The sequence below is a fragment of the Heteronotia binoei genome, chromosome 5 (genome assembly GCF_032191835.1).
Source record: "Heteronotia binoei isolate CCM8104 ecotype False Entrance Well chromosome 5, APGP_CSIRO_Hbin_v1, whole genome shotgun sequence".
NCBI classification, from domain to species: Eukaryota; Metazoa; Chordata; class Lepidosauria; order Squamata; family Gekkonidae; genus Heteronotia; species Heteronotia binoei.
The window spans coordinates 31,950,342-31,964,784 of record NC_083227.1 but is presented as its reverse complement, the minus strand read 5'-3'; the positions used below and the strand labels follow the sequence as shown (position 1 = coordinate 31,964,784).

Sequence of the window (14,443 nt, the reverse complement as noted above, 5' to 3'; positions counted from 1 at the left end):
TAATTTGTCTATCAGTTGTAGGACCTCCTCTTTTGTCACCTCAATCTGACTCAGGTCTTTCAACACCCCTTCCAATATTAGTGGTTCTGGGGCGGGCAAACACTTCTCATCTTCCACGGTGAAGACGGAGGCAAAAAATGCGTTCAGCTTCTCAGCCATTTCCCCATCCTCCTTCAGTAATCCTTTTACCCCATGGTCATCCAAGGGCCCCACTGCTTCCCTGGCTGGTTTCCTACTTCTAATATATTTGAAGAAATTTTTATTGTTGGTCTTTATGTTTTTTGCAATATGCTCCTCATAGTCCCTTTTTGCCTGCCTGATCACAGTCTTGCATTTGATTTGCCACTGCCTGTGTTCCCTTTTATTAATCTCACTTGGACTGGTTTTCCACCGCTTAAAGGAGTCCTTCTTACCTTTTACAGCTTCCATTACTTTGTTTGTTAACCATGCTGGCCTCTTCTTATACCTGTTTGTGCCTTTCCTAACTTGTGGTATGTATTTTATCTGAGCTTCTAGGATTATAGTTTTAAATAGTCTCCAAGCTTCCCCAAGGGTTTTGACCGTATTTACCTTTCCTTTCAGTTTCCTCCTCACATGCCTCCTCATCTCAGAGAATTTACCCCTTTTAAAGTTAAATGTGGTTGTGGCGGTCTTTTTGGGCAACTCCCTATTTATACAAATGGTGAAATCAATAACATTATGGTCACTGTTCCCAAGCGGCGCAATCACTTTTACGTCTCTCACCAAGTCTTGGGCATTACTTAGGACCAGATCCAGGATCGCCCCACCCCTGGTAGGTTCTGAGACCATCTGCTCCATAGCACAGTCATTGAGAGCATCAAGAAACTCAATCTCTTTCTCTCGACCAGAACACATATTGACCCAATCAATCTGCGGGTAGTTAAAATCACCTATTACGACACAGTTTTTACGTTTAGCCGCTATCTTTAATCCCTCCATCATATTATAATCGTCCTCTCTCTTTTGATTTGGTGGGCGATAACAAACTCCCATAGTTAAATTTCCTTTTGGGCCCTCTATTTCAACCCAAAGCATTTCTAAAAGGGAATCTAATTCTCTGACCTCAGTCTTACTGGACCGTATATCCTCTCTGACATACAGAGCCACCCCACCTCCAACCCTTCCCTCCCTATCCTTCCGATATAACTTATATCCAGGAATCACCGTGTCCCACTGATTCTCCTCATTCCACCAAGTTTCTGAAATTCCCACAATGTCTATGTTTTCTCCCAACACTAAACATTCCAATTCACCAATTTTACTTCGGACACTTCTAGCATTTGCATACAAACATTTATAATTTCCCAAGCAAGCTAGGCCCGCCACCTCTCTCCTGCCGCCTCGAGACTCTAGCAGACAGTCCATACTGTTTGTCACCATCACAGTGGACAACTCTGATCCGTTACTCGGTAGAAAAATAGAAGCCAACCCTTCATCTCTTTGAGACGAGTCCTCCCGAACCAGAGACATTCCATCTCCTATCGGCTTTCCCCCAAGATTTAGTTTAAAAACTGCTCTGCCACCTTTTTGATTTTAAGCGCCAGCAGCCTGGTTCCATCCGGAGACAAGTGGAGACCGTCTCTTTTGTACAGCTCCGGCTTTTTCCAGAAAGCATCCCAGTGCCTAACAAACTTAAACCCTTCCTCCTTACACCATCGTCTCATCCACACATTGAGACTTCTAATTTGCGCCTGTCTCTCCTGCCCTGCACGTGGAACAGGTAGCACTTCCGAGAAGGCCACCTTGGAGGTCCTGGCCTTAAGTCTCCCACCTAGCAGCCTAAATTTCTCCTCCAGGACCTCACGACTGCATTTCCCCACATCGTTGGTGCCAACATGCACCATGACCACAGGCTCCTCCCCAGCACTGTCTATCAGCCTATCTACTACACGCGTAATGTCCGCTACCTTCGCACCAGGCAGGCAAGTCACCATACGGTCAATACGCGGTTTTGCCACCCAGCTGTCTACTTGCCTAAGGATCGAATCACCAACTACCAAGACCCCCCCTCTCCCCCTGCCCAGGGATGGTTCCTTGGCGCGAAAGGATACCCGCTCACCAACCGAAGAAGAGGTCCCTTCTGAGGGCGCATTCCCCTTATCCTCAGCAAGGTGCCCTGTTCCCTCTCGACCCTCACGCTCTCTGGCAGCAACGGGGATGCCACATTCAGAGTGGGGCTCATCTAATACGCCCCCAAGAGTCTTCCCCAATTGCCTAACTGACCGTCTCTGCTTCTCCAGGGCAGTCACCTCGGCCTCAAGGGTACGAACTCGTTCCCTGAGGACCAGGAGCTCCTTGCATCGAGCACACACCCAAGACTTCTGTCCTGTGGGCAGATAGTCATACATGTGACACTCAGTGCAAAACACTGGAAAGCCCCCACCCCCCTGCTGGCATTCTACCTTCATGATATATATATTAAATATACAGTCCTCTTTAAATGCTGTTGTTTACGTGGCTCCCCTTCTGGAAGGTCAACTTACCTTATTGGGAGAACAAGGAAATCAGGGATCTGGGTTCCTGGTCCTTAGGAAGCCCCCAGGCAAAGAGCCACAGGCCAAGAGCCCTTTAGCTCTCGAGCTCTCGCCCTTCGGCTCGCGCCAAAGGCTCGCGCCTTTGGCAAGGCGCAGCTTAAAATGCAAAGAGGGTGGAGCAGACCACTCCTAAGCAATCATCAACAATTACTCTCAATCAATCAATCAATCAATCAATCACTTTCACCTTTAGCCCACTCACCCAAATGTACAGCAGTTCCCCAGCTATCACAACTCAGCCTTTTCAGCAGTTTCCAAGCTGCTTTTATACCTCTTTGAGGATATTTTTATTTTTATACCTCTTTGAGGATATATTTATACCAATTTCCAAGCTGCTTTTATACCTCTTTGAGGATATTTTTCCCTGAGCAGGAAAAAGTAGCCTGGTCACCCCATAGGGTGGCCAATCTCCAGGCGACATTGGAGATCTCCCACTATTACCGGGCTGGTCAAGCTTGCTTAAAGTAAGAAAATAAACATCAGATGTTTGAGAGCCGAGAGGAAGGGAGGAAATAGATGGGGGAGGGAGAGGTGGAAAGAAAGAGAGCTTAACTTTAAATACATTCTCCAAACCACTGGTTGGCTTGGCTTGAGCAAGTGATTTAAAAAGACAAACACCTCCAAGCCAACCAATGGGGGGGGGGGCTTTGAGAGCCACACAGTATGTGTGAAAGAACCATATGTGGCTCCCTAGCCACAGTTTGGCCACCCCTGCACTATTACAATTGATCTGCAGACAGCCAGGATCAGTTCCCCTTGAGAACATGGCTATTTTGTATGGTGAACTCTATGGCATTATACCCTGGTGAGGTCCCTCCTCAAACCCCACCCTCCCCAGGCTTAGTTCCCCAAATCTCCAGGCATTTTCCATCCCAGAGCTGGCAACCCTATCACCCCTGACACTGACAGTTCCAGCAGCAATAACCAGTAAAAGGAAAATATACTATGTGTAATGTGTAGTTCTGCCCTTAGAATGACATTTTGTGAGTGCAAACCTGGTACTGCTCATAGCATGCACACTAACAGTTCTCTCTTTCTCCTATAGAGGTCAAATCTGTGCCAGGATTCATCGAAGAATTCACCTCCATCATCGCAGACTGGGGAAGTTCCGTTCCAGCGGCCGTTGGGCTGGCAATGCCGCTGGGCTGAACCGTGGAGCTGGTATCCATCGAAACACTCAAAATTCAAGACACTGCCAACACGGTGTGCACTTAGCCGTGGGCCAAAGAAGCCATTTTCAAAGACCTGCTGAGGAGGACATCGCATGTCTGCAATGAAGAAAGTGAGGCCTCAGAACAACCGTAGTGATTTAAGTGTCCAATTAGGGCCTAGGACACTGCTCTGTTATGGAAGCTCATTGGCTGACCCTGCGCCCATCACTGTCTCTCAGCCAAACTTACCTCAGGGAGGTTGTTGTGAGGATAAAGTAGAGGAGGGGAGAACAATGAGATAAGCCACTTTTAAAACCAGGATATAAATAAAAATAACAGCTGCAAAACCACATTCAGGCGTTCCAGTCACACTGCACAGCAAAAAACAAACAACCAAAATCCTTCTAAAATGTGGTCCCTTTCAAAAGCAAATTGCTTTTGTATAATTTTTATACAAATGTATAAATAGTATAATTTTTTTGCCATCAATTTGCAGCCAACTTGTGGCAACCCCATAGGGATGTTAAAGAAAAGAGATGTTCAGAGAAGGTCTACTGTTGCTTGCCTCTGCATAGCAACCCTGGCCTTCTTTGGAGGTCTGCCACCCAATTAACAAACCACAGTTGATCCTGTTTAGCTTTCTAAGATCAGGCATTATAATTATCCTATGCTGCAATTATAGTATAGGTTACAAAGTGCCATTGAGCATTAAAAGTCTTTCACATGCAGGAATTCGTACATCTTGCCAATGGGAGGGATGAGTCATAAATCACTTACACACAGGAACATAATTTTGGCTGGCTTGGCATCAGGGGGTGTGGCCTAATATGCATATGAGTTCCTGCTGGGCTTTTTCTACAAAAAAGGCCCTGTTTACACATGCTTTGATTGTTCCAGCAAGAATGATGCAGTGAAACACGCCCCCCTCCAACTTTCCCCACAGCACTGTGATGCTTTCATGCATCTACTGAGTTTCTTCCATCTTTTCTGCACTCTTCCCCCAAACCTGTGTTTGTAGCAAAACCATGTTGATGTGTGGGAAAGTATGGATTTTTCCATTTGCACCTATGTTGGGGCCATTTTCCCTGCCCAAGTCCTCACAGTGGCCAATCCCGTCCACAGCATTGGGGTTTTAATTCAGCAGCTAGCAACATGACCCAGAAGGCCCAGGCTGGCTTGATCATATCAGATAGCATAGACAACTTCAAGAGGGGATTGGATAAACATATGGAGCAGAGGTCCATCAGTGGCTAGTAGCCACAGCGTATTGTTGGAACTCTCTGTCTGGGGCAGTGATGCTCTGTATTCTTGGTGCTTGGGAGGGCAACAGTGGGCGGGCTTCTAGTGTCCTGGCCCCACTGGTGGACCTCCTGATGGCACCTGGGTTTTTTGGCCACTGGGTGACACAGAGTGCTGGACTGTATGGGCCACTGGCCTGATCCAACATGGCTTCTCTTATGTTCTTATCTCAGAAGCTAAGCAGGGTCAGCCCTGGTTAGTACTTGGATGAGAGACCATCAATGAAGGGTCTCTATGCAGAGCCAGGCAGTGGTAAACCACTTCTGTTCATCTATTCCCTTGAATACCCCATCCTAACTCAGCTGCCACTTGATGGCATTTTACACACATGTACATCAACATACTGACATAAGCCACTGGCCAAGCAGTGGTTACATTTTACCACACACATGGGGAGAATGCATATGTTGGGAAAAAAATCACATGTAGCACTCTCACCATACACATGCTGTCCCTATATGCTGAGCTGCTGCGATTCCAGTACATGTGACCATAACGATGGACAAGGGACAGTGAAATGGATATGCAAGCTCCCTTGCAGCTAATTAAATCCACCAGCCTTCTAACAAACTCCAAGGCAACCACCAGTCTTCACATACCTCGGCACGATGCTTGGGTCATTCGTCTGCCGGAGGGCGAACGCATGGGAGACCAGTTTCCATCTGACTGGCACATCCGGCTTTGCACCGGGTATGGATAGGTGCCATCTGGGCAGGAATAGGTGAGGAGGCTACCCTGGCGATACCCATCTGAGAGCAACACGGTGCCACCTTGGATAGACACCTGCCTTGAGCATGACTGGGTTGAGTCAAGTTGAGATTCTTGCCTTGTAATAGCTGTAGCAGGTGAAGAAAAAAGAGTCATCAGTTGAGGTTATTTTAAAAAACAGGGTTTGACTCTTCCTCACTGTTCAGTTTCAGCCAGATCCCAGCTGTGCAGCCATAAACAGAGTGCCTCAGAGAATATGCAGAGTTCCTTTTCCTTAATTTAGATCTGGGAAAAGACGAGCAGGGCTTGCAATGAGACACCAACCTGCTGCCCTTACTATATATATATATGGGCTTTGTCTGTGTAGAGTTTCACAATGCGTTTTCAGACATTTACTTTATGCCAACTTCATAGATGTTTTGCATTACTGTTTTCTCAAAGAAAAAAATTCCTGGAGATTTAGGAGTTGGAGCCTGGGGAAGGTGGGGCATGAGGAGGAGTGGGACCTCAGCAGGGTATAATGCCATAGAAACCACCATCCAAAGCAGTCATTTTCTCTAGGGGAACTGGTATATGTTGTCTGGCAATCCGTTGTAATTCCAGGAGATCTCCTGTTCCCACCAGCAGGTTGGAATTCTGCTCTCCCAAAATACAGTGACTTGAAGGCATCCATTTAAGCTGATGGACAGTAGATCCATGATAGGCAAAAGGAAATACTTCTTAAAAATACAACTAATTAAAATGTGGAATTCGCTCCCAGAGGATATGGTGATGGCCACAAGCACAGATGGCTTTAAAAGGGGATTAGAGTAATGGAAGTGCTGTCTGGAGGTTACTAGAATTAATGATTTGGAGTTGGGAGGAAGCAGTGAAGTGGCTAAGTTTGCAGATGACACTAAATTGTTCAGGGTGGTGAGAGCCAGAGAGGATTGTGAGGAACTCCAAAGGGATCTGTCAAGGCTGGGTGAGTCGGCATCAATGTGGCAGATGAGGTTCGGTGTGGCCAAGTGCAAAGTAATGTACATTGGGGCCAAAAATTCTAGCTATAAATACAAGTCAATGGGGTGTGAACTGGCAGAGATTGACCAATAGGGAGATCTTGGTGTTGTGGTAGATAACTCACTGAAAGTGTCAAGACAGTGTGCGTTTGCAATAAAAAAGGCCAACGCCATGCTGGGAATTATTAGAAAGGGAATTGAAAACAAATCAGCCAGTACCATAATGCCCCTGCATAGATCGATGGTGCGGCCTCGTTTGGAGTATCATAGCATTGGAAAAAGTCCAGAAAAGGGCAACTAGAATGATTAAAGGTTTGGAACACTTTCCCTATGAAGAAAGGTTAAAATGCTTGGGGCTCTTTCGCTTGGAGAAACGTCGACTGCGGGGTGACATGATAGAGGTTTACAAGATTATGCATGGGATAGAGAAGGTAGAGAAAGAAGTACTTTTCTCCCTTTCTCGTAATACAAGAACTCGTGGGCATTCAATGAAATTGCTGAGCAGTCGGGTTAGAATGGATAAAAGGAAGTATTTCTTCACCCAAAGGGTGATTAACATGTGGAATTCACTGCCACAGGAGGTGGTGGTGGCTACAAGCATAGACAGCTTCAAGAGGGGAATGGATAAGCATATGAAGAAGAGGTCCATCAGTGGCTATTAGCCACAGCGTATTGTTGGAACTCTATGTCTGGGGCAAGTGATGGTCTGTATTCTTGGTGCTTGGGGGGGCGGGCACAGTGGAAGGGCTTCTAGCCCCACTTGTGGACCTCCTGATGGCACTTGGTTGTTTTGTTTTGGGGGTTTTTTGTGGCCCCTGTGTGACACAGAGGTCGTTTTCGCACTCACCTTCAGCCGGCGCGACCCCCCTCTTCACTGCGCAGGATCTGCGTGGATTTCGCACTAAACGCCGCGGAGCAGCCAGAAAAGCCGGAAGCTCCCAGCGCAAAAGCCACTCAAACTGAAACTGCCAAAAAGCAGTTTGGCGTTTGCACAGCTTTTGCGACGGGAGCTTCCGGCTTTTCTGGCTGCTCCGCGGCGTTTAGTGTGAAATCCGCGCAGATCCTGCGCGGTGAAGAGGGGGGTCGCGCCGGCGGAGGTGAGTGCGAAAACAACCAGAGTGTTGGACTGGATGGGCCACTGGCCTGATCCAACATGGCTTCTCTTATGTTCTTAGAAATGGTGACAAAAGGGAACCTCCATGTTCAGACCGAAACTCTGAATCCTAGTGCCAGAAAGGGGGAAGAAGAAGGAGGAGGAGACTGGATTTATATCCCGCCCTTACTCTGAATCTCCCCCCCCTCCACAACAGACACCCTGTGAGGTAGGTGTGGCTAAGAAAGCTCTTACAGCAGCTGCCCTTTCTATGAGAGCTCTATGAGAGCTATGGCTGACCCAAGGCCATTCCAGCAGCTGCAAGTGGAGGTGCGGGGAATCAAACCCAGTTCTCCCAGATAACAGTCCACACACTTAACCACTTTACCAAGCTGGCTCTTAGGCTTAGAGGAAGGTCTTGACTTCTGTGCCCTGTTGTTGGACCTCCAGAGGAACTGGTTGGCCACTGTGTGAGACAGGATGCTGGCCTAGATGGACCAGTGGTCTGATCCAGCAGGGCTCTTATGAGTTGGTAAGAGGCCTACTGCATTCAGGAGGACTTTTATACAGGAAGAGCTAGATCCAGAAGACAAAATGGAATGGAATATGTTTTGTTGTTAACAGCACCGGTCAGAATTTTGTCCTTGATCTTTCAGAGTTTTGAAAAGTACTGAGGATTCTTCTTATGCTCATCACTGGAATGCATAAGAACATAAGAGAAGCCATGTTAGATCAGGCCAATGGCCCATCCAGTCCAACACTCTGTGTCACACAGTGGCAAAAAAAAAATTATATATATATATATATATATATACACACACACACACATACACACTGTGGCTAATAGCCACTGATGGACCTCTGCTCCATATTTTTATCTAACCCCCTCTTGAAGTTGGCTATGCTTGTGGCCGCCACCACCTCCCGTGGCAGTGAATTCCACATGTTAATCACCCTTTGGGTGGAGAAGTACTTCCTTTTATCCATTTTAACCTGTCTGCTCAGCAATTTCATCGAATGCCCACGAGTTCTTGTATTGTGAGAAAGGAAGAAAAGTACTTCTTTCTCTACTTTCTCTATCCCATGCATTACCTTGTTAACCTCTATCATGTCACCCCGCAGTCGACGTTTCTCCAAGCTAAAGAGCCCCAAGCGTTTCAACCTTTCTTCATAGGGAAAGTGTTCCAGCCCTTTAATCATTCTAGTTGCCCTTTTCTGGACTTTCTCCAATGCTATAATATCCTTTTTGAGGTGCGGCGACCAGAACTGCACACAGTACTCCAAATGGGACCGCACCATCGATTTATACAGGGGCATTATGATACTGGCTGATTTGTTTTCAATTCCCTTCCTAATAATTCCCAGCATGGCGTTGGCCTTTTTTATTGCAAACGCACACTGTCTTGTCATTTTCAGTGAGTTATCTACCACGACCCCAAGATCTCTCTCTTGGTCAGTCTCTGCCAGTTCACATCCCATCAACTTGTATTTGTAGCTGGGATTCTTGGCCCCAATGTGCATTACTTTGCACTTGGCCACATTGAACCGCATCTGCCACGTTGACGCCCACTCATCCAGCCTCAACAGATCCCTTTGGAGTGCCTCACAATCCTCTCTGGTTCTCACCACCCTGAACAATTTAGTGTCATCCGCAAACTTGGCCACTTCACTGCTCACTCCCAACTCTAAATCATTTATGAACAAGTTAAAGAGCATGGGACCCAGTACCGAGCCCTGTGGCACCCCACTGCTTACCGTCCTCCACTGCGAAGACTGCCCATTTATACTCACTCTCTGCTTCCTATTACTCAGCCAGTTTTTGATCCACAAGAGGACCTGTCCTTTTACTCCATGACTCTCAAGCTTTCTAAGGAGCCTTTGATGAGGAACTTTATCAAAAGCTTTCTGGAAGTCGAGGTAAACAACATCTATTGGGTCTCCTTTGTCCACATGTTTGTTCACCCCCTCAAAGAAACGTAACAGGTTAGTGAGGCAAGATCTTCCCTTACAGAACCCATGCTGAGTCTTCCTCAATAACCCGTGTTCATCAATGTGCCTACTCATTCTGTCCTTAAAATGCAGTCTTTAAACTCCCAGAAATGAACACAGGCTTTAAAATAAGAGTAAATAAATTTTTAAAGTATCACTAACAATAACCTAACCACAAAGTTCTGGCTTGACAGGTTTGTGTCCTTTTTAGATTTTTAATCTATTTGGGTAATGAGAACAGCAAACACAGTCAGATAAACCTCTTCAATTCACCAGGAAATCCAAGCTGCCAGAAGAAAACTTCAGAGAGGACTGGATAAGGAAGTGATAATCTTGTTGCTGAAGCAGCATAGCTAAAACAGCGAGGTTGAATTAACCCAATTACTGTTGTTTTTGTTCTGAATAGTTGTTCTTCTGTAATTTTGTGTAAAAATAAGAGGAGCTCAGTGGCACCTTAAATACTAGCAAAACTTATCCAAGCATAAGCTTTCTATAAGCTCACTCCATCTGATGCACGGTGTTGAGATATGAACGTACATCTGAACATTAAGGGAGCTATGCTTGCCCGCTTGGTAACCTCTGTTTGCCTGCTCTGCAACCTCTCTTCACTTTGCAAAAAAGCAGAAGTATGGATTGATGCTTAAGACAGCTTAAATATAGAAAAGGAAAAAAACCAATTTCTTGCACCTGCTTAGATATGCCTATAATTGTCTAGCCCACCCTTAGGTGGGGGTGAGTTCTTGCACACTTGTTTCTGTGCTATGGTTAGTTCTGGCTTGAGTTCTGGTGTGGCCTAGAGATCTCCCGCTTTTACAACTGATCTCCAGCAGGCAGAGATCAGCTCCCCTGGAGAAAATGGCTGCTTAGAAGGGTGGACTCTATGGCACTGTACCATGCTGAGCACCCCCCCTCCCCAAACCCTCCCCCTCTCCCAGCCCCAACCCAGAAGTCTCTTGGTATTTTCCAACACAGACCTGGCAACCCTATTCTATGCTCACCTATCTGCCTGGCAAATAAAACTTTGAACTTATTAACTAGTTGTCTTTTTGCTTAACCATCGGCTTGACAACAGACCTGGCGGATTCCACCACATCAGGCACACTAATGAACATACGAAGCTGCCTTATACTGAATCAGACCCTCGGTCCATCAAAGTCAGTATTGTCTACTCAAACTGGCAGCGGCTCTCCACGGTCTCAAGCTGAGGTTTTTCACACCTATTTGCCTGGACCCTTTTTTAGTGGAGATGCCAGGGGCTGAACCTGGGACCTTCTGCTTCCCAAGCAGATGCTCTGCCACTGAGCCACCATCCCTAATAAAAGCGGCAAATAGAAAGGTGGGAGAAGGGTAGAGAGGTTAGGAAGAGAGGCCCATTGAAAACCAGACCTGTTCACAAGAGAGCCCCTCTCCAAGTGAAACAACTAGATTTAAGTCCATTAGCACCTTAGAAGCCAACATGATTTTCAGGGCATAAACTGGGTGAGGATGACCACTCCTGACTGTTAACAAGCAGGCAAAAGAAAGATTAACCTAAAATCAGCTCTCATCAAAGGAAGTAAAAAGAGAACCACAATTAAGAGATGCAAGCAGTACTGGAGCATTGTTTTGATTTGTGATTACATCAGGGTTGCCAGGTCCAATTCAAGAAATATCTCGAGACTTCGGGGGTGCAGCCAGGAGACTTTGGGGGTGCAGCCAGGAGACATTGGGGGTGGAGCCAGAAGCAAGGTTGTGACAAGCACATTTGATCTGGAGTTCTGACCATCACATTTAAAGAAACCACACACCTTTTAAATGCCTTCCCTCCATTACAAATAATGAAGGATAGGGGCACCTTCTTTTGAAGCTCATAGAATTGGACCCTCTAGTCCAATCTTTTTGAAACTTGGAGGATGCTTTGAGGAGAGGCATTGGATGCTATGTTGAAATTTTGGAGCCTCTATCTCAAAAAAACCAGCCCCCCCCCCCTAGGCCTCAGAAACCTGCAGATCAATTCTCCATTATACCAATGGGAAAAGGTTTCCATAGGGAATAATGGAGTGCCCAGCAGACATTTCCTCCCCCTCCCCCGCTTTCTGATGACTCTGAAGTGAGAGGAGAGCCTCCAGACTGGGGAATCCCCTGCCCCACCTGGGGATTGGCAACCCTAAGTTACATGTTAACATAGCTTCCCATCATGGAAGATTATCATGAAGAAATCACAAAATGTACCTATAGTCCAGGGGTCTTCAAGTGTTTTTGAGCCTGTGGACACATCTGGAATCCTGAGAGGGCATGGTGGGCACACCAACAAAATGGCTGCCACAGGGGGCGGGGCCACCCACAAAATGATGGCCACAACCTAACTTCAATAGCACAGTGCAGTTCATTGTGGTGTGGTGGCAGCTGCTGCCAAAGCAATGTTTTTAAAAATCAGCATGGCCAATGCAATCTCCAATAGTCAGAAGCCTTGCTGGGCAAAAGTCCTACCTGGCAATGCCCACTTCACACTTGGAGGATGCCAGAAAAAGTGTCAGCAGGCACCCATGGGCTCCATGTTAAGGACTCCTGCTATAGCCTTTTATCCCTCTGTTCCTCTATCCCAATATCAATCAATCATTTATTACACTCAAAGGTCAGCTACTTCAAAACAGTCACATCTAAATAATTTCCTGATATCCCAATATATGGTTATATCCAATGTTCCCTCTAAGCTGCAGAGTCTTGTGAGCAAAAATTCTACTTTGTGAGCTACTGCCCTTAAAGTTGTGAGCTACTACATAAATTATTGTGCTCTGCGGCCATTTTTCCTGAGCTAAGACAAAAAAGTGTGAGCTGGAGGCTAAAAATCTGTGAGCTAGCTCACGCTAACTCGGCTTAGTGGGAACACTGGCTATATCTGCCGGCTAACACACTGCTGATGCAGTAGGTTCGATTCCCTGCAGTTTTATTTCACAATTCCTCTGACAGCCCGTAGAAAACCACAAGTCTTTCTTTCCGTTTGCTGTGACAGATTAAGGCGGCTACCCTTCTGCAAAAGAATGACAGGAATTATAAAAGGAACGGGGAAGAGAAAGGGACAGAAAATAACAAAGCTATGAGGAGTCAACATCCAGGACTAGGGAAACTCTGGACCTTGGTCTCTGTTTTGTAATATTTTGAGCAAAGTTTGAGCCCTGCAGCACCTTTAAGACCAACGAAGATTTATTCACAGCATAAGCTTTTGTGTGCAAGCACCATTCGTCAGATACAGTTGAAACAGAATTTCCTCGACCCTTACTTATAGGCAATGTTCCCTCTAGGCTGTGGAGTCTTGTGAGCAAAAATTCTGCTATGTGAGCTACTAGCATTAAAATTGTGAGCTACTGCATAATAAATTAGTTTGCTCTGGAGCCATTTTTCCCTGAGCTAAGACAAAAATGTGTGAGCTGGAGGTTAAAAAACTGTGAGCTAGCGCACACTAACTCAGCTTAGAGGGAACACTGCGTATGGGTGGTTGTCATTTAGAGTTAAGATGCAAAAGTAGTGGGTGATTATACAGTTCTAGGATCAAAGTATTTGCATTGCTGTTTGGGGAATTTTTTCCAGGAATCAACAACATGGATATTTACAGTATTAGAATACAGATGAGGCAGAAAGGACATGAGGGGGGAAAAGATCAGGTGAAGAAACCCAAAAAGGAGAAGGAGAAATGACTGTTCAAGGAGGTACTGGAGGGCAAAGAACCCTGCCAGCCTAGGACTGCTTCTGGCCCCACTCCCACTGCCCCTTGGATAACACCCCCCACGCTCCCCAGTCCCAAAGCGGCTGAGGTTTGACTACCTGCCAAAAGGATGAAGGTACAGACGCAAAGGAGCATGGTATGGCCTCCGGTTCCAGCCGGCACCCGCTCGTGTGTCATGCAGCTGCAAAGTGGGAATCTCCGACCCAAATTTCCCAGCGACTGAGCGGAGGCCAGCCAATGGCAGGATCCTCCTCCTCCTCCAAAGTTGGGAAGAGAAAGGATGCCTGGGGTGGGAGGGAGAGAGGGGGGGATTGTGCAAGAACCCTGAAAGCCTGCGGGTGTCTCTCTGCCAAGCATCTCACAAAAGGGCCAGTCTTTGAATTGCTGCCTGTTTCGTTCTGCCCCAACTTTTGTGCCCTGAAACCAGGGGGTCTCCTCCGTGATCAGGAGCTTGCGGCGGACTGCTGCAGAGTGACAGAGCAGAGCCCATGAAAAGACTGCAAAACAATCTGTTCTAGTTTTTCTTTTTTTTAAAGCTTTTATTTGACAGTGTCATCAAAACTTGCCCTCTGAGCTGATTCTGAACACCAACGCAGAAGTGTCAGAGGTCAGGTTGCCAATCCCCAGACGGTAGCTGGAGATCTCCTGCTATTACAACTGCTCTCCAGGCAACAAAAATTAGTTCACCTGCAGAAAATGGCCGCTTTTGAAGGTGGACTCTATGGCATTAGACCCCATTGAAGTCCCTCCCCTCCTCAAAGTCCCTCCCCTCCCACTCCTCAGGCTCCACCCCCAAAATCTCCGGTTATTTCCCAAACCAGAGTTGGCAACCCTACTAAGAGGAGGAGCCAGAACCATGGCGGGAGGGGGCAGCAGGGAACTCCAGTCTGACAAATACTTGGAGAACTTGGGGTGAAGCCTGGCAAGGGCATGGTTTGGGGAGGGGT

General features: G+C 46.7%; 1 protein-coding gene across 1 annotated transcript in view; it reads right to left on the bottom strand.

The window, feature by feature from the left end:
* The window catches only part of LOC132571914 (uncharacterized), a 97,339-nt gene extending 83,605 nt beyond the window's left edge, over positions 1–13,734 (bottom strand). The window contains exons 1-3 of the mRNA XM_060238706.1: positions 13,595–13,734; positions 5,605–5,841; positions 3,638–3,823 (exon numbers count right to left, since the gene is read on the bottom strand). Of these exons, the coding sequence (XP_060094689.1) occupies positions 3,638–3,823; positions 5,605–5,841; positions 13,595–13,673 (502 nt within the window). The 5' untranslated portion in view covers positions 13,674–13,734. The remainder of the gene's footprint in view (positions 1–3,637; positions 3,824–5,604; positions 5,842–13,594) is intronic.
* Between the last annotated feature and the right edge of the window lie 709 nt (positions 13,735–14,443).